Source organism: Tyto alba, unplaced genomic scaffold (genome assembly GCF_018691265.1).
Source record: "Tyto alba isolate M040663 unplaced genomic scaffold, T.alba_DEE_v4.0 Super-Scaffold_38, whole genome shotgun sequence".
Lineage (NCBI taxonomy): Eukaryota > Metazoa > Chordata > Aves > Strigiformes > Tytonidae > Tyto > Tyto alba.
The window spans coordinates 26,617,432-26,638,528 of record NW_024881313.1 but is presented as its reverse complement, the minus strand read 5'-3'; the positions used below and the strand labels follow the sequence as shown (position 1 = coordinate 26,638,528).

General features: G+C 37.8%; 1 protein-coding gene across 17 annotated transcripts in view; it reads left to right on the top strand.

Moving 5' to 3' along the window:
- PARD3 (par-3 family cell polarity regulator) overlaps positions 1-21,097 on the top strand; it is a 459,468-nt gene that overhangs the window by 182,522 nt on the left and 255,849 nt on the right. For 12 of the 17 annotated variants that reach the window (XM_042801885.1, XM_042801875.1, XM_042801872.1 and 9 more), the window contains 2 exons: positions 3,069-3,247; positions 18,151-18,282. In XM_042801885.1, coding sequence (XP_042657819.1) covers positions 3,069-3,247; positions 18,151-18,282 — 311 coding nt within the window. The remainder of the gene's footprint in view (positions 1-3,068; positions 3,248-18,150; positions 18,283-21,097) is intronic. The other 5 variants (XM_042801882.1, XM_042801881.1, XM_042801880.1 and 2 more) reach the window with 1 other exon arrangement.

Sequence of the window (21,097 nt, the reverse complement as noted above, 5' to 3'; positions counted from 1 at the left end):
TAATGGAGAGTATCAAAACCAAGTTAGAACAGTCCCTCAGAATAAAATTGGACAGAGGCATGCAAGAGATTATATTTGGAACTTGTGGTTAATGTTGTTTGAATAAGATTTAATTTCTGGATTAACACCTGGAGTGTTATTGACCATTGACAAACAGCACACATGAGAGCTAGCTCCATGTCCTTGTTCCATTCCAGTGAATTAAAAGAAAAAAACCCCAAACCACCATATTTTTAAATTTCTAATTTAACTGAGAAATACATAGATCCAACACACTCAAATTATTGTCTTTTGTAATTCACTTTATTGTGAAGTTTGGTTAGTAATACAAATCACTTTTCCTTCTGTATGGAACCATTTTCATACGGAGAGACTAGAATTGATCATGTTGGATCTTTATATTGACAGAATACTTTTTTTTTTTTTTTTTTTAAGATTCGGAGAAGTGTTTACTAAATGTCTGAAAAGTTGTCAGTAACTGACCTTACTAAAATGAAATGGTCATACTAAACGTGTCCCATCAGCGAATAGATTTTGTAAAGAAACTTCTCACATTAATGTTTTCTTTGGAGTGTATTAATATTTGGGAATTTGGTTGCATAATTAGCTTCCTTTATGATGAAAAGTCTCTGCTACTTACTGTGGTGCAAATTGTCAGGGTTTTGCTACAAAGTAAAAGGCAAAACAGTGGTAGTTGCTTGCTCCTTTCCAGAAGTGCTGACTTGAGTTCCAGTTTCTTTCTCTGTTGGCAGTTCAGCTTCTCTTCTTACAGAAGTTCACCCAACTGAACTTTTGTTTTGTCAAGCAATTTGAAGAAAAAGTGTAAAAATACGAGAACATTTTGCTATCACCGTGCTTATATATAGATGTACGAGCATACGGAGCAAGTGAACTCATGTTTGAAAATTGTAATTCTCTGTTGTAGGGTGGGTAGCTAAGGCAAACAGGATAATATGCATGGGCTGCTGCTTGGAACAAATATAGATTGGTATTTTTCTTGAGTGGCACTACATACTACACAGCCACTTTCTTGCTCAAGCTAATCTAAAAAATGAGAACGTATGTGCAGGGCTATGCCAGCAGCAGAGGCACCGCTGTTAATGGGTCACTTCATTACGTGTTGTGGAGCCACTGATGCAACTGCAGCTGTGCCACCTTTGTTAAGAGGTCTCTTGCGATTTGATAGTGTACTTTTATTAAGTTTGCCATCTAGGGGGAAATGAGGGGCTTTGCCTTAAGCTGCTTCATGAAACTTGAAGTAGTTGAATACAAGGCAATCAAAGAAAACCCCTGTATTATGAGTTTATGAGTATATACTGTGTAATCAAAATCAAAGTACAGTTGAGTTGGACCATAAACACTTTTCTGCGTAATTAAAGTGATCTTTCCTGAAATATTGTTTTAGTTACTTCTAGTTCTGTTATATATACATATATATGTGTATATACATATGTACGTGTTTAAATATGTATATGCATATTTATAAAAGAAAACATTCTGTTTGCTGGAAATTAACTCTAGTGAATATCTTTGTTATGAACATGAAAAAAAAAAAAAAGGAAAAAAAGAATTTTCAAAGGAAGGAGAAATCGTACAATTGTGGGTGAAAAACATTAATTCTTTTCTATTCTTGTTTACCAGAGTGGATGTGAAATAGAGTGACTGTTTTGGTGTTTGGTCATGTAACACTTGTGCACATCTCATCATCACAAGTTGACAATAAAAAAAAATTCTCACACATTTTCTTTGTGTGGTGTGACTTACTCTATTTCTCAGTGTCTTTATAATGCCATGCAAAATAAGATTCATTATTTTAATATTAGTATATGTAAGATTAACATAAAGATACTGTAAAGCTTAAGACCGGTCTTTTAACAAACTCCTGTCAATGTATTTTCCTGCTAGTATTGCAAGACATGCACCTTCGGCTTCCTGGGGAACTGTTTCATCAAAGCATTAAAACATAGTCCTGGTTTCCATTCTCAGCTGCCTTGCCCACCGACTGTGCTGCTTACGTGCCACAGCTTTCACCTTTTCCACTTTGCATTCAAGGTTCCCAGTGCAGCAGTAAAGACAAATACAGCTGATAAATCACGTCCCCTCCATTCTGATGCTGCGTTGGAGAGTGTTAAGAGGTCACAGATACAGGCAATGAGACTTCTATTTGGGCAAGGAGACAATAGATGTGTGGGTATTTGTTGTAGGATAATAAATGAAATTGGAAAAAATTAAGTTGTATTTCAAGAGAAACTAACTTTAATGTGCCATCAAAGTTTCCAGAATGGATTTGACCTCTACATATATTAAAAAACCCTATCTCTTTCCAATCAGTCTACCTGCCTGCTGCATCGTTTATTACTAATGAAATATTTTTCTCCTGTCAGTCATGCCAGCTGGAAGGCTAAGGGAATCAGGGTAAATCAGCACAGATCTTGTTTCATCTGTCAGGAACAGGCAAAGGAAGAATGCAGAATAGAAAACAGTCACTTCTGTAAGTTTTGAGAAAGAAATGGGGAGTCTATTTTAGAGGGTGAGGAGGCTGCCTGTTGCTGTCGGGAGGCTGGTGTGCAGCTTCTTGCAAGCATGTTGTGCTGGCAGCGCCCATGCTGCAGCCATGGCAGTGGGGTGGGGGACACGTTGTCCTAGCCCTCCCCTTACTTTGTCAGCAGGCTGTTGAATTTAGGCCTTTGACTGCTTGCTTTTTTTAAAATACTTGTAAGTCACCTTGGCCTCTTAGTTGTTCAAGCTTATGCTGTTTTTTTTATTTTACACAACAATTGACAGATAATAGCAGTGCTGTATTTGTACTTGTAAAGCCAACGAGCTATGCTAGGTTCAAAGAGTTGGGTTTCACCCTCATTTTCTCCTGGTGCGGCCAAGCGGCAAGGCTGTGGTTTTGAGTGAACAGAGCTTGTCCTTGAGGAGCTATAATGAGGTCAATAACTTTTTACTCTGTGAAACCACATTTGGTTAAAACCACCCATCCAGAGTTTGAAAAAATATTTTTCCTATGTGAAAAACATTTGAAATCTAGTCAGTATTTATTTACTGTCTGGTTTATTTTTCAGATATGCCTCTTCATGTCCGACGTAGTAGTGACCCTGCACTGATTGGCCTCTCAACCTCTGTAAGTGACACAAATTTTTCTTCAGAAGAGCCTTCACGGAAAAACCCTACAAGGTGGTCCACAACAGCAGGATTTCTCAAGCAGAACACCCCAGGTGTACCCAGTGCTCATGAAAGAAAGGTATATTTCTTTGCCCCTCTTTATTCAATAAGTGACAATTGCACATGAATCTTGAATTTTGTCCTTCTCTCACCTGCTCCTGGTTTAAACTTGTGTTTTCTGACCTGGTCTACCAAATCCCATCATCAGCAGAGGAGTGTTTGTGTTGCACACATATCATGCCCATCATAGACTCTCGGTGATGCCCACAGCAGGAGCTCTAAAAACTTGATTTTTGTCATTAACAGTAGTTGAAGCTCTGATTACTCATTACTCTGCAAAGCAGGGCCTAAATGCTGTTACACATTTTCTATGAATGCAAATAGGCCATGTCTATAATGATTTTTACTGATCTCCATAGAAGTCCTAATGTCAGTGAATAATCTGCGTTGCCTGCAGCTGGTCTGGTCTGTCTTTCCGACACAGAATTGTTAGTGTTTTCTTTCTGAGGCACTAGTCAAGTAATACAAAACACAGATTGCAAATGCTGTCTCTCCTTGATAACATTCTTAAAAATAAAACAGTGAACTGTAGAGTGAGTATTTTTTCAACATGATTTCAGCATCTCTACATGAATTGCATTATTAGCTGGAGAAGTTCGCAGGAAACTCTTTTCTCAGTGCATTATTGAAAAAAATTGGAAAAAATATTCCCTGATGTACAGCCCCCAACATTGCCCATAATTGTGATGGTAACTTGCAGACAAACTCAAAAGGAAAAACATATGTATATTTTCCAATAGAAATATGTTGTTTTTAAAGAAAATTGCATTTTGGGTTACCATTCTGACTGCACAGCACAAATTCCTGTTGGAAAATATGCAGTTTATTATAGCTATTTTATTGTTTTTTCTTTATTATTATTAATTCTGTGTAGTATAAATGCAAACTAAGACTCTGCAGCCAGGACTCCCACACTCCAAATAAAGAAGTCTTTACATGTTGATAACGAACTGAACTGTCTTTGGTGGGCTTTTGGTTATTTCAAAAACATCTCTAAAAGCACAGTGCTCATAGGCATTGAGGTTCACGTTCTTACAGAGGTGTCAGTTTAACATGGTATCATTAGGTCTCTGCTTGATCGTGATTTCGGGTAGGTAATGGTAATAAGTAATTCTGTCACTTGTACTGGTGTGGCACAGAAACACGTGTTTTGAAAAATATCTTTTATAACATTTTGATTTGGGGAAGAAAAGTGATAATCTAATTCATTTGAAGTGCTAACATTTTCAGTTAATTTTTCTGAAATCATAATGAGACTGCACTTCATTACTCCATAAGCATAGATATGGAGGGCCATACGTAGCATAATCAGATTTCTTTGAGTGTCTGAAGTTTGCAGAAATTGGAGAGAATGGAACAGCAGCTAATCTTTCACACTAGTCGTTTTGCATCATTAGTTGTTCAGCATGTCCTTCCTCTTGATTTTTGTGAAAATATTTCATGTCTACTAGAGCATGGTGACCAAACTGGAAAGGAATGCATGTGATCTCATGTGGTGATGGTAAGCAAGGCACAAGAGAACATTAAATCAAGAAGATTTGAAAGAATTAATGTAGGTTAGTTAGAACAATAGATACTTATAGTTTCTTTTACCTTTTTTGCACACAGTATACATCGATCCTTTGAATAGAACAGATCACAGAGTGCACTAGTTTTAATGGATAAGATGCCGTAAACAATTGGAATTAAATAATAATTGCTTGTGCAACATATGTTACGAATTAATCCCAAGTTCAGTTTTGCTAGACTATTTTTTTTTCTGTTTTCAGCATCTTGATTTCTTATTGTGAGATAAGATTTTGTAGTGAACCCTATTTCTCTTAGGAATGCATATTAAGAATTCTCCTTTCCTTTCCCAGTATTAGCAACAATTTCATTTGTAGTACTTACCAGAGTACTAAGACTGAATTTTTACAAATGTATTTTGGTTATTTGAACTATAACAAGTCCTCACTACTTTTCTTATGTTAGGTTGTTTTCTTCAGCTACTCAGATAACAGTAAGAGATGGCTGTGCTTTGTTCCAGACTGTTTCGTTGATTATAGATGACACAGACATTTCAAGCAAAGCAATGAGAACAATCTTAATTTTCTGCTCAGTGCATTGGGCTTGAGCACCCATATATCTTTTGTGGGCGGTTGGCACTACGTAATGTTTTCACTGCAGTTCTCTCTCTTGACAGCACAAGAACATATGTTCTTGGGCTGAGATTTGCAGCACAGTTGTAGATTAGCAACTTTGCCCCAGCAGTATCTTGCAGAAACAAGAAAAGCGTTTCTGGGAGAGTTGCCAAAAGCTTCATCCACCTACTGACTCTAAGAAGTGACGTTACTTTCAGCCCGTCACCTCTAAAGAGAAATAATTGACAGGTATAAACCCTGTCCAATTTTTGGAGGATTTAGCAGAGGGAAACTGCATGTATCTGGCAGAAGGGATTTATTGCTCGGGGGCAAGCAAGAGAAGACACCTTATTGGTGTTTGTTTCATTTTGGGTAAGAAGAATTTGGAATGGCAGGAAAATGGGCAGATGCCCAAGTTGAGATGAAATGAAGGGGTGGGAGTGCTGCCATGCACTAAAGGCTGTGAGGAGCCAGGACATATGCCAGTAGTTCTGGGCAAACAGAAAGGGAAAAGGGCACTGGGGAAGAGGAAAAAAGTGGGATGTTTGAAGGATCCTGTTGAAGAAACTGTAGTGCTACCTGTAGTTATTAGGGTAGATGAAGCAGGGCATCAGGCTCTCCTGTGTCCTTGGGGAAAGAAGAGAATGACCACAGAGGGACAGAGTTTGGTTTGTAGGGGCCTCAGTAGGTCGTGCAAAGATTTAAATGTGTGTGGAACTTGAGATGCTTTTCTAGTACAATAAGAAGGATGTTTTTGTATGAAACCCTTGCACTAAACTGGATGTGCTCTCTCATCCGTTTTTCCTACCATCTCATTGTAAAGAAACATCGGATTTATTGTCAGGATATCACAATACACTCTGTGTTTCCTTAGAATTGGAATCTAGATAATTTCTGCTTTCTGTGTTGTTCACCTGTAACAGCTACTTGAAACCAGACATTATGTGTCCCAAAGAACTTACTTATTTAAACAATTATCATTATTATTGATTATTTACAAGTTACTGTAGTATTGGTAACTGTACTCAGCTAGGTAATTCCTGACCTAGTCCTTCTGTATCCTTCCCATGAGTGGTATCAACTGAATGACTGGGTCTCCTCATCTGTGCTAAGTATTCACAAAATTGGCTCATGATTATCATCAGATTTGGCAGGTAAATTGACTTCTCAGGATTTTTTTTAAACTGAATATTAAAATCACTTTCAGGTACTTTTCTTTGTGTGTGACATGTCTATTACGTAGTGGCTCATGGCTTGACTTAATCCTGTCGCTTGCTTCCTTGAGCCATTCTAATGAAACAAGAAGAAATCTCATAGTAAAAATATCGTCTCAAAGGCCTGCAGTAATACCTGATTTGCAAGCTGTAATTTTGTTTGAACTGTGTTGAATTGTACACCTGAACAGATTGTATGTAGCTGAAGCATATCGTGTGTGCTTCTTTCCACTGCAATAAAATGGTTTTGATGTTGTTGTTTTCTGAATAACTGTTAATTTGAATCACTTTCTTAATAATTTAGTACTAAAGCCTATTGGCTGAACTAGCTGCCTTTTAATAGGTGTGAGCTGCATTAATAGAGATCTTATTTTTTCCCACTTACATGTCTGTGTTACTGTATTGGAAGAATATAAATGCAACCATGGTGTATCTTATAATGACTGTGAATTAATTATCCCATATACTTTCAGTGTGTTTTTTTAAATTTGCATCTCCATTTGTGGTGAGGAATTGCATATCATTACAAATTAGTTATCTGCTTTGATCCTGCTTCACTGAAAGACACAAGGCTTATCTAGTTAACCTGCCTTGCTTAATGCAGGAATATATCATGGCTAAGTGGCTTATGAAAAATTTCCCACTGTGACTTTTCTGAATTTGATTCATATATTGTTGCATCAGAGATAACAGCATTGGTATGGCATCAGGAAGTGAAAATGTACCGTAAGGAGAGCTCAAGAGAGAGCAATGAGAGAGAAAAATGATTGTGCATGGGTTTCTGTGCCTGTCTTGCTCCTGGGTTCACCCACCTGGAGCAAAGCAAATGGCATGTAACGTGCTCTGTGGGGTGGATCGGCAACAGCAAACACATAGCTGAGTGTACTTGGCACAACATTTAAAACATTTTTTTTTTCTCTTCTTTTTGCCTTTGCCATTTAGTCAGCAGCTAGGATTTTTGCTTGTTTGTTTTTAAATGGGTTTGCCCATATATGTATTTTGATGTTGAAAATAACCATGCCTTGTAGGAATAGTTATTTTTAGGATGCGCTTTTTTCCTACTTGGAAACCTAATCTTTTTTGGGCTCCGTAAACTGCAGAGGAAGAATTTGAAACTGCATGAGAGTGATCGAAGTTTCATCTAGTGCCAAATCCCTTACCTGTAAAGCATTGTGTTGCCCACATCTCTTGCAGGGATTTTTGCTATTGTTATAGGATGAGACTGATGAGTACAAATTTTCTGATTGTTGGATTGTAGTTCTTTATTTATGTGAAAGATGCACTGCTTTCTAATCCTCTTTGTAAACGGAATTTTTTTTTAAAAAAAGCTAATGAAGTTCTAGATAGCAGAAAAGCATGCATGCATTATTTGAAAAACTTCAACAGTTATAGTATATCAGTTTCAAAATCAGATTTAAAGTGAAAACTAGTTTTATTTACCTTGAGTCTTTTTAAACACACCTAGTGAAATTTGCCTTATCACTGTCACCAAAGACATGGTATTTTAATAGATTTTAACTATAATACAGAGGATGGAAAAGCCTTGTATTAGAACAGTGTGTTAGTGTCATTTTATAGCCAGGGAGTCTGAGTTGCAGAGTGTAAATTGATTAAATTGTCTAGGGGAGACTGTGGACTAAAAGTCTCGGCATCGTTCTGGGAACAAGAGACTGAAGTGTTGCTGATACTTATTGTATCATACGAAGGGAACCTTTGTCTCTGGTCTGTACTCCTGCAGAAGGGACGTAGCGTGTGCCAGGTGAACAGTGTTGGTAAACTGCTGTAATACAACATCATCAGCGTAGGAGAAGTACAGGATAAATGCAAAGAGCCTGGCATCTCTGTCATGGTAGGTTTTAAACCCCCACATAATGAATGCAGCTTTCTGCTTTCAAAATAAAAATGCAATGTTTTAAACAGAAGTTCTGAAGGAGTCAATAGCCATGAATATTTCTTCATCCAGGTTTATTTGATCAGGCCTTATTTCAGTGAGACAATTGCAATTTGCGTCATTTCAGATGTGATTTCACGTAGACGGAGAAGAAGGGAGAATGAGAGTGAGTTATCCACAAGTGATGAAATAGAGTGTTTTAATGTGGGAAATGTTGTTGTAGGAGAGAGATTAATGGAAATTTGAAAAACAAGTCACTTGCATCAGTTTTCTTTCTTTGTGATATAACTTGTTGCTGGCAGCTTGTGATGTGATGATGAAATAGTTTAGAGGAATTGCACCCAAACAAGAGTGCAATATGAAATAAATAGAGTATGCGCTGGTTTTGTCCTGGCAGTGTGTAAAAATCATGACTTCCACAGAATCACAGAACAGCTGAGGTTAGAAGGTACCTCTGGAGATTGTCTAGTCCAACCTTTCTGGTCAAAGCAGGGTCAACTAGAGCAGGTTACTCGTGTGTCCAGTTGGGTTTTGAGTATATACATCCCCAAGGATGGAGCCTGCCCCACCCCTCTGGGCAGCCTCTTCCAGTGTTCGATCCCCCTTTTGGTAAGAAAGTTGTTTCTTATGCTTTACTAGAATAATTTGTATTTCTTTGTGCCCATTGCCTTCACTGCTTTCACTGTATACCATGCCTTTCTTTAGTAGAGCAGGTAGTGATATTTTAGTGCAATAAAAAATAAACTCTCTGTGAAAGATCTCAAAATTCCTGACTTTCAAAATGTGTAAACAAATACAGTATTTTTTATCTTCATCATAGGTTGGGAATGAAAGACACAAAGTGAATAATCCTTGCCTGTTGCACAGAGAGTAAACAGTCAATGTACATCACTTAATGCTGTGTACATGGACAAGATTCAACTCTCTGCATCCAAAAGTCCATCATGACCAGATGTGTTAAGAAGCAGGGAAAAAAACAGCAAACCCAAAGTGAAGGTGTGATTTTTCCTCTCTCTTTTGTTGTTTTACCTCTTTTTGCTCCAAGTCATCCATTTGTGGAAGCCCATCTATTAGATACCCTTTCTGTCCCCCAGAAGAAACAAATTATTAGAACAAGATACAAGAGAGATTGAGAGCTGGTGATTTTTTTCCCACTTCTGGTCTGAGGCTGAACAAGCCTGTTGACCACTCTTAATCTTTGTTCTTCATCAGCAGCGTAGGAAGAAAGTGTATTTTTCTCCCAGTGCTGTGCTATCCCATCTCTCTCTCTGTGTGATGGGTGAGCAGTGTCTGGTCCATAGGTGAGGGGACACGGTGCTGCATCACGAGCTGGGAATGCCAGGGAGGGTCTGGATGAGTGAGTCTCTTACTGGTGATGAAGGAGTGGTGGAACACGCACAGGTTGTTTGTCCTTTCGGTTCAGTAAATGCAGTGTACCGCACTTCTCTGTGAGAGACAGTGAAAGCTATGCTGAAAATAGAAAGCTCTCAAGTACATGGTATAAGATAATTGAAGTTGTAACAAATGGCTGACTTTTACTCTGCTCTTCATCTAAGTGAATGTGTACTTTGCAAATTCCCATGTTTAAATGTTCATCTCTATGTCTTTTATTTTTTTATGTTCTTAGAGTCCTTCCTGGGTTTGAAGGTGAAAACCTCTGGGCCTGAATGGGTTGGATGTTCAAGTTTAGTGATTTTATTTTATTTTTTTTTATGTTTAGAAATACATATATATTTTAATTGGCAATAGTTGGATCTGGGTTTTGACCTGCTCTCATCTATTTAGTTGCAACCTACAACTGTGCATTTACAGTATACACTTGTGGTTCAAGAGTTTCTGCAGGTTGATATATTTGTCCATCTTGCTTTCATATTATCAAGGTTGTGTATTGGTGCAAAGCAGGTTTGGATTTTGGATGAATGTGTAGCTAGCAAGAGAAGAGGAATTTTGAAGTACAATCCGGGTTGCAGGCTGTGCTTCCCTACAGTGTTCTGACATGAGCCTGCACTATTTAAACAGTGATTATTTCAGCCTTTTTGCTGTATTTGTTGTATTTTTAAATGAACTTATGTCATCTTGCAATGAATATTAATCACAGAAGACAAGGAAAGACAACCAGGCAAAGTAGTCTCAGAATAAAATTCAGACCCATATGTGGAACTAATCTCTACTAAGGAGTAGTATGGCTGGGGAGGAGATGGTAAGCTTTAATTAGTGGGAAATTCAGCTTCAATAAATACAGGATTTCAGACCAGGAACACCTAGCACCTTTTGGGCTTATTTCTGTTACAACTAAATCTGGGGTTGAAACAGATGTCACTTAGCCCAGTTTTGTTGCACAACCTGACAGAAAGAAGGTGATCATTCTGTGCTTCCACCCAGTTTTATTGTCTCTTTATAAACGAGCTCTTCAGCTCCTGTATACAGATGTCCAATTTAAGAGCATTGCCTACCAAGCACAGGAAGTAAAAGAAATCTGGACAAAAGCTAAAACCATAAGATGGAGAATGATGGGAAGCTGTTCAGTGTGAGAAGGGCCTGTGAGACTGCAAGGAGCTGAAGGTGATGGTGCTGCTGTAAGCTCAGATAAAAGAAACACACTGCTACAAGCCACCTGTCTGGTAGCTATTTGAGCCTTTCCCTGCAGACCGCAGCGGGGATTCTGGCCGAGGTCTGAAGTGAATTTGCAGGCTGGATGAGGCGACTGGTGCTTTGCTGGGAGCCTGGCGGAGTCCCCTGTCCGCGCCGTCACCGACGGAGGAGGATGGTGGTGTGGGCGAGGGCTGGCAGAGGGGCAGAACGGCGGGCTGGCAGCGTGTGAAGGCACAGCAGCTTGTCATGGGTTTGTGTCATTGCTTTTGTGCTGCTGACCTTAAATCACCGCTGTTCTCCATGCTTGTCAATGTAATAGCAAAAAGCGGGGAAAAAAAAAAAAAAAAAAATTAGTTAGTCTGAGAAGACAGAACGCTTCCCTCATCCCCCAGCCTCCTTTCTTTGTTTCAGGACTGCAGATGCAATTTTCTAAACATACAAACAGCCAGTTGCACGATTTTAGAGGCATGGCTACCTGAACGCATCTACCCGACACTTAAAAAGGATATTGCTGGTAGTTTATAAGATATTCTTAATGTCAAGATCTAAATATAAGATCATTGTGAAGCTTCTTGTACCCCATTGTTTCATCTTTCCCTTACCTCCCTGAATATATTTAATACTAACATTCTGTTTGTTAAATCTTCAGAGCATACTTTCGAAATTAATTCATTATCAACTTTTTTCCCCTCCTGCAGTTTAATTTCTTGGATCTCCCAAGGAATCAAATGATGGGATGTCAACAATTAAACAAACAACTTTACAAAGGCTGTTTCATCTAAATACAATTGACATAAAGAATTTTATAAATCTAGGTACAAAAGCAAATAACTGGTGAAAATAGCAGGATTGTGCATAATTATATGATTGCATTGAAGCAGCCATGTACATTCATATATAGCTGGATATACATAGAAACTCCTCAGAGGCCTTTAAAGTGGCACACCAAAAGAGAATATTTCCCTTTAGTGAAAAATAGTAGAAGGGAAAACTGGTTTCTAAGTATAATGTGTAGAGGAGTCAGAACTGTAGTTTCATGACATTTTAAGTTAACTGGTTCATTTATTTTCATTTAAAATGAAACTATGGAAAGCCATACCTTTTTAGTTAAGTTTACAGAACTAAAATCCAGCTTCTGGATTATAATTACAGAATATCAACTGCCGTATGTTCTTTGGGTTGTTTTGCATTATCTCTTGTGAGGTTTTATTGTGAGATTAATAAGTAAGGAGTGAATGGAAGAAGCAGCTTCTTTCCTGTCTCTCAGTCTGAGAAATAACAATGTACACTGCCTGGTAATTTCTGGCTTTGCATGTATACATGCAGAGATCATGCATTTTTGATTTTTCCGTTGTAAACAAGAGAGATTGATGGAATGTTTTGGATAGGCAGTCTCGTGTGTTTTAGTTTACTCTTAATTTAGCCCATATTCTTTGACACTAAATATTTACATATAACACTGCATGAAAACTGTCTGCTCATCATGGCCCCTAGTTACTGCTCATTTTTAACATCAGGCCTTGCTCGTCAATCAAAGGATAACATGGAATATATGAACTGGAATAGGATAACTCTGGAAATTTCTGAGCGTAAGGTGATAGAACTTGAGCAGAACACTGGCATTTCAATTGACTTTTTCTTTGTTGGCATCTAATGAGGTATTGTTGATGCATAATACGTTAATTCCATTCTCAGAACTACAGGGAGGGTAATTTCTGAAGACGAGTCATTCTGAAAACATTAGAATGACTATAGATTGGTCATTCTTCTCATCTGTTTTCATCATAAATAGGGTGTGCAAGTTCTTTATTAGACTATTAGTAATACATCTTCTGCATACTAAGACAGTTTTTACCAGTTGCTGGAAATGACCCATGTTCCAAGTCGGAGCTGAGAGCAGGCACCAAACTATGACAGTCCTTTAATCTGGGAGCCCTCTTTTACTTTAGTCCTTGGAAAATGGCCTGAGATCAAAGATTCCTGATACTGGGTGTGACTGGAACTGTTTCCTTCTTACATGCTATCTAGGATGGCTAGGCTGTATCTGGAATATTGTAGCTCCTGGGGTCATGTTCTTCAATACTCCTCAGAAAAACCCAAGCTTTGAAACTAAACTATAGAATGATAAAGTAAACTGAATCTACTGAGAGGAAAAGGAAGCTCACCCAAGCAGTAGTGTCAGTTTCTTAAGATATATGGATATTTATAAAGGCTGACCGGTACAATTATTTTTGAGGTAAACTGTTGAAATTTGATACAATTTATTTTTAAAAAGCTGCTGATGAATAGAGAGAACAGTTCCAAATCTGTCCTCTATGTAAGAAGGTTGTTTTTTTAACATGGAATTTCTGTTCATTCAATACATCTCTTGGGTTAATTAATTTCCCATATGTAATGTATTTTCCCTGTAAAATAGATACTATTTGTGCAGCCTCCATTTGTTCTTATGCCTCATTTATTTGTGTAAAGTCCAGTTAAAAAACAAAACAAAATAAACCACAAAAAAATCAAGTAATCTGTTTACTAGACCTTCAGACAGCATGGAAAATGGGTATATGTGTATATTACTGCATTTATAAATATGTTTGCATCAGACAGAGGGATATTTACATAAAATATATGAATGGTTTGTTAGTTACAGCTTTTAGAATCCTGTCTGAGAGTGATACCGAACTGTTCAGGGTCTAACAGGGGCATAGGAGAGCATAAAAAGAAAAAAGAACAGCCTTTATAGTGATTCAACAATAATAAATAACTTGTAGATATGAATTTGCCCAAAGTCTGTCAAATGAAATTATAAGTCTCATCTTTCAACAACACGAGGAATCAAAAGGAAGCAAGCTAGAAGCCTTTCCCAAAGTGCACAATATACAAGAAAAAAGGATAGTAAAAAAAAGTCAGTGCCTAAAATGGCCTCTCTTAGTGAGGATTCTAAACAAGAGGTGGGCAATTTGCTGAAGAAATAATTAAAGTGAAAGCTTGGTTTAAATTTTTGGATCTCCTTCCACAGAATTACATTGAAATGATCCTCAATCTGTTTTAGTCCTGTTGTATTACTATCTAGTATTAAAGAAAAATCCTCACACCAAAATTTGCCATGCTTTACATTAATGATACAGGAGGTCAGAAGAAAAGGAAAAACCCAACTTCTTCACTGTTTGGAAAGTGACCTAGTGGCGAATGAGGTAACAGACATGGAACTGTCATGGTACCATGTGGCGGATGTTCTGTCTGGGTTAGTGATGCTGAGAGCTGGTAGGCGTACAACTGTGGGTTAAAATCATGAGTGAGTTAATGCACTGACAGCTAGTAATTGAAGTACACAGATCATGCTAATGCATCATTTCATCTACAAGCTGCAGAGTCTTTGATGAGGAGCCTGTGTATATCGCAAATCATCTGAAATTAAAAGTACAGCAAAATTGCTTCATTTTTCCTGTCCCATCTCACCCAACCCTCCAGCAAAGCTCTGCAGGGACACCATGCTAAACTGTATCTTAAGGTGTTAGATTATCTGTCCTCATTAAAAATACTGCAAAATGCTGCTGTTAAGTGTAGTGGTAAGATTGTGACTTGGCAGTTTTAGTGTTCTGTTGATCCATTTCCATTTCAAACATGATAAAGCTGACATGGACTGTGGTCCCCAAAGATGTTTGGGAAAGAAATTTTTTTTTCAAAAAATTAGAGCATTTAATTGTAACTGATGATGCGTGTCAGCCGTGGTCCCAAGAGGGTTTACAGCTGCAGCTTCAGAAGAAATGACAATTCCCTGTGTGACCCTGATGGCTTCTGTACCATGAAATCTTTTTCTTTATGGTATTGAAGTTAAAAGTGACATGCGCTATTTCCAGTCAGCTGTTGGGAGCATGTATGCTAATGGTAGATCATGTTGAATAGAAGTAAAGCTTTCTGGGTTAATGTTTGCATATTTTACAAAAAACCCAACCCTATATATATATACGTACATTCTAAATAGCAAACAACGTTGCAGCTGGCTCAGTAAATCCCAGTGTATAAACTGCAGTGGTGTGTTTTTCACCTCCACCTCTATAGTTTATCACCACTGCTATCTTTGAGTTAGGTCTGGAAGTAGCAGTAATGGAGATCCCTGCACAGATGGGGTTCCAGGTAGCCAGCAGCACCTTTACAGTTTTGTTGTGCAGCTGTCTGTGGGAAGGACCGCATCCAGTAGTGTTAAAAGCTGTGGTGTCTCTGCTCCCGGTCTAGCTTTGTGCTTGCCCCAGTGCTGTCACCCGTGGGGTACAGGGGGTAGCTCTTTGCCAAAAAAGCAATGACAAAGAAAGTAGTGGAGGGCTTGTCTATGGCCTGTGTTTTTCTAATATGTCACTGTTTGGCTAACACCAACGTGACTCTGTGTGTGACTGCAACACTGGTAAGGTGTATTTTTTCAGTCTCGATACTAGTGCTGTTTTGAGCCTCTGAGCAGCACTGAGAAATGCGAGAAGTTACAGGAACCTCATTTCTTTACCATTCCAGCTTTTACTTCTGCTGTCAGAAAAATTGCTGAGTGACTTTGATGCTTTCTGTATAAAATGAAATGGTACAGGTCTTAGCAGGAGAAAGACAATCTTCTACAGAAGTAGGCTACAGTAGAAATATTTCAGTGGATGGAATGAATATATTCTTCTGGTCAGCACAGGCACTATTAGGAATAAACTCCTTGCAGAATTCTTGACATTAGTATAGATGTGCCAGAGGCCTAATTTAACTATTCTATCTTAGATAATTTCTCTTACATTATTTGCTGTGGCATTTAAGACTTTTTACAGCATGAAATTCCAGTATAAGCTGTAAGCTGTAAGGCTGTCCTGCATGATTCGGATCAAAGACTTCATGTTTGAATGACTGAAGAACAACCCATCCCTTGATGAACTTTTTTTCCTTTGCTCCTGCTCTTGCAAAACACTCCTGTGCATGGGAAATGGGTGCTGTGTGGAGAGAGACTTTTGTATAGCATGGATAAAAATGTCTTTTTAAAAAGTTTATACTGAAAATTGTAAACATGAATCAATAAAAAATTGAATGATCTATGAAGTACAGAAATACAGAAAACATCTTGTTACATAGGAAGAAATTTCTATTTGTTCAGACTAGGTGATGGTCTGTTAGCGAGTTATTGTTAGATGACAATAACTCATGCACTGACTGTATGGGGGTTCGTCTTTTGTTATTTCTTTGTCAGATTTTGATTTTGTTGTTATACCTTCCCACCACTTTGAACATGAGAAATTGTTATTTTGGCTTGCAGGAACTGTGCCACCTCTGTCACCAGAAGAGAAGAATTGAATAAGAGAAACAACAGGAAAAAATCAATTTGTACACACTGTTACCTGGCTTTTATGGCTCTGCTAAGGGACAGTTATACAAAGCAGTGCCCGATTTCCACTGTCCCTTTCTAAGCAAGAGACTGAGCAATTTTCTAGTTTGCTGTGTGGTTAACCACACTGGAAAACTGGCCTTTTTTTTTAGTTGCTGAAAGATGAAAAGTTCATACTCATTTGTGGCAGGGTATACTCATTTATGATGGTGATTAGGCTGGTTACTTGGGCAGAGGTATTTTTACATGGTTATCTTGTGCTTGTTGAAGTCAAGCTTCAATGTCTTGAAATTGAAGACTTATTTTGTACTACAAAGTCTCTTTCAAGCAAAGAAGGTGTCATCAATAAAGAAAGCTTAATTTTGATATGTCTGGTAAAAGACAACTCTCACATGGGTAGCTTTTGAAAATTCTGCTACATACCACAGTTATACTGAGACCTGAATTTCCTAGGAAAGTCTGTCATATATTTACAAGAAATAAGTTGTGAAGGACAATTGTAAGGGAATTGATGCTACAGTCCATGTTTTAGAATATGGGACTAACACCATGCCAGAGCAAAGAAATATCAGTAAAGAGGGAAAAGAAATGCTGTTAAATGAAGTATTGATTTAAGAAAGGGTCAGAAATCTGCTAAAAATAGAAACAAAATAGCTTTTAGTTGCAAATGTGCACTGGTGTTTATTTTTTTAAGAGATTGTTGAGATTTCTAAAAGCAGTAATATTGCAAAATATGTAGGGCTGTGATCCTATTTTAAAAATAGGTACTCTCTAAGTTATCTGCTTTGGCATGAAGGTAGACAAACTGACTGGAAAAAATACTCTGCTTCTGAAGGAAGGATACTTACAGTATATTTATAATGCTCTTTTGAAAAGCTAAGCAGAATTTCAGTTCCATATATTATTTCAGATGAAGGGAACTAAGTTATTTAAGTGATCAGTATTTCATTGACTTTGGGCTAAGGGTAACTCCCATTGTTAAGGATCTGCTGCTGTATGTTTATTGACTTCTAGTGATCAGGCTGGGTAAGGACTAATCATCTTTAGAAGCTGAAGAATTTGTACAGCATGTAGAAAAGATGTGCAGACAAATTCATCAATTAAAAAGAAAAAATAAATAATCTTCTTTTTTGTCAGTCTCAGTGGGATAAATGTATCTCCATCAGCACAGTCTCCATCTGCTGCTGTTTTACAAATGTGACTGTATTTGTATACCTTCAGGCAAACCAAGGAAAGCATTAGCCTGTGGAGTAATAAATTGAAGTTTTGAATGCTATAGCATGCTATTCTGATCTGAAGGACAGTACCTGGAGCAGTGAGACAGCTTTGATAGTAAAACTGGTTACATAGAGAGAGTTGGGAAAATTATATAGTGGCCTTAGCTGTCACTGGATGGACTGTTGTGTGGTGTATTTGTTTTTGGCGAGAATAAAACTAAGGAGCACGATGCTTTGAAAGCCTTGCAGTATGTACTTGGAAAGTCTGTGCACTCGAGGTTTGAGGTTGGAAAAAAGAAGTACTGAAGCACAAGTGGGTGCAGGGAGCTATAAATCCACTGAGGGCTTTAGTTGGGCTTCACTGGCATTAAGGAAGGGGAGCTCCAATTGCAATTGAACGGCCGGGCAATTGCATTGTCCTTGGGTCCAGCCAGACCTGCGTTCTCCTTTGTCAGTCTTCGTTTTGTATTCGTTTAATAACCAGCTGCATTGTTAATGTGCAAGGACTGGTTGTTTTTTATAAGACACTTTTTTGTTTCTTTTAAACTAGAAAGATGAAAACTACAGGAGCCTACCACGAGATACTAGTAGCTGGTCTAACCAGTTTCAGAGAGACAATGCTCGTTCATCGTTAAGTGCCAGTCATCCCATGGTGGACAAGTGGCTGGAGAGGCAAGAACAGGTAATATATATGTGCATATATATATATTACTTTATCAATCTAATCTTTATGCTACTCCAAGCTATTATGAAGACGTGTATTCTTATGTGATATAGGCTCTCTAAGCATGATACAAGCATCAGCAGTATGCTGACTAAACTTGTATGGGATTCCTTATGCTTCCAAAAGAACTGCATTAAGATTGAAATGGACAGCTGCAAATTATTTCATTTTTGAGTCATAAACACATTTATATAGTATGTGGAGTGCTGCTGTTCTTCACAACTGATACCAGCAGGATTATTTTAATTGGGGAGTATTTAATTTTGCTAAGCATTTTGCCCTTGAAAGCTAATGATATTACTACAGAATAGCCCAATGTGGGTCAGTTTTGGCATTGCACTTCTAAATGCTTGTTATTCTTAGTATTGTAAAATATATTAATCAAAAATTTGAAGACAGTGTTATCATATTTATTTAGTGTACATTTATACTGCTTTTGGTCTTGGGCTTTTTTGAGACACTAATTAATTCAACTTTTTTTGTTTGTTTTTCTTTTTTTTTTTCTTTAATTAATAATAAGCTGGTAGTCATAGAGCTTTAAAAGTCCAAATTTAAAATTACCTAGCGGTCACTTTATGTATTTATATGTGTCTGAAATTTTTCAAGAAGTGTCTTCAAATGTAAAATGAAAATGCATCTTTAATATGGAGACTGGAAATATAACAGGAAGCCCATATATAGGATAGTGCATATGTAGGATTATTACCTCATTTTTCTTCTTTATACAATGTGACATGAAAAAAATTGAGATTTTGCATTGTAAATGTACAAATTTTGTATTTTACAGCAATAGGGCATAAACCCAGAGTTTGCTTTATACTGAGGAGCTTCAAAATGAAATTTGCCATTTGACACAGACCAAGCTTCTTACACTGTGCCTTGTGAATGGAGGGGAGGGTTTAGAGTCCAACACTGGGCTGGTGTCCTGGGACTGGTCTCCTTTACCCATGAATCCCATTCCAATATTTGAAGTCCAGCATTGCCAAATTCTGGGATATTCTGAACTTTCTTTATTCAACCCCATTCTTAGTTAAAAAGGTGCTTAAGTAATATCACAGAGTACAGAAACCTAAAAAACCCACAAGTGTGAGCTAATAACTATTTTTTGTATCTTCTAATCAGCTGCAAAATCATTTAAAATAACATGTTTTATGAAAAAAACTCTGCCTTTGGTCCTTGTATATTTTCCTCTGCACATTTAATGATAGTGGTAGTTCCGTTACTATTTTCCTCTCAAAAGATGTAGAATTAGTGCAGATGAGTTTTTTTGCTGTCTGTGTTGAAATGGAAACTTGGTGCCTACATTCGAAGGTATCTCCTGTGACGGTTCTGCTTGTTTGATGTTTTCGAGGCATATTTCCATGCATCATTAGATTTTCACCGTGGCACTTAATGAAACTGTTGTCTCAGCAAAAGAAGTTGGATTAGTTATCTTAGTAGTGATCATCTTATAATACGTGGAATATATTAATATTTTAATATATGATGTTTTATATTAAGTTTTGTGCTGATTTTGCACTCTAAACAGCTTAACTAGTTCAATTTATTCACCAATTAGGTAAATAATTGGGTAGTGGTGGTAGCCTGGAAGCGTATTTGTTACCTGAGTTAAATGCTTGAAGTCTGAAATTGCAAATACCTTGTTTCTTCTGAGCAAGTTTTCTGCTTTTTGTTTTTGTTTGTGGTGAAGTTTTTTGTTTGTTTGGTTTTTTTTTTTTGTTTGTTTGTTTGTTTGTTTTTTTTCTTTTTTTGAGAGGGGGTTCATTCATTAAATGTGTTAATGGATCTGCATGTACCTGGAAGACCAGGATCCTTTTGTAATGTTTTATCAGAAGGATAATTACATGCACAGAGAAGAAAGCTGGTAGTGAGAGTGAGATGCAGCAGAGCTCTGCAGACGAGGGATGGGCCTGCCAGGGGATGGAGTAGCTGCAGACAGAGATATTCTTCCATTCTTTTTGGGGTTTTAAATTCCAATTTATTTTTCAGTATCCTCTGTGGGCTTTTTCTTCCCCACTGGTTAGGCCTTTCACTTCTGTGAAGAAGAAACTCAAGCGACAAGGTTGCTATCTGGCATAATTAATTTAGCAACTTCCAGTCCTGTTCCTGCATGCTCGACAGAGCTGTGGTGGGGCTGGGGTGGTCTGCGCACCATGCCAGTACGGGCCTGAAAAGTAGCAGAGAGCAGGTCTGGCACCAAGGGTAAGGCAGAGACAGTGCCAAGAAACCTTTAGGGCAGAACCCATTACAGATACTAGGGGTAATAATAGTCCTGGTCTAACCTGCCTTTATGGCTCTTTAGAGAAAATAGTAGTAAACACTGGATTCATCTTGCAGACTCCAGAGGCTTGCTGTTGGATGAAGGCTATTCTGGTTTGGATTGAGTTACTTGTCTCAAAGCTTGCCTCATTTCTTTGTTTTGAATATAAGGCAAAAAAAAATTACCAGGATTACTTTTGTCAGCCTCTAACATACACGAACATTCACTGGAATTGCACTTCAAGAAGTGAAGGTGTGATGTGCCAAAGAAGTGCAATTATTTTTGTGTGGTCAACACTTAATTTCCTGTAAACAGGACTATGGAGCAAACTAATTCTGCAGCATCACAGCCCATTTTGCAGATGAAACTGCAAAAGACCTTGTTTCTAGGAAATCATTATAAACTGCTGTAGCAGGGACTAATAAGGGCACAGAATTGGATATGTTTAAGTAGTTGTTGGAGAAATACTGTTCTGTAAACTTTTCTAGGTTTTAGCACCTAAAAATGGAAGAA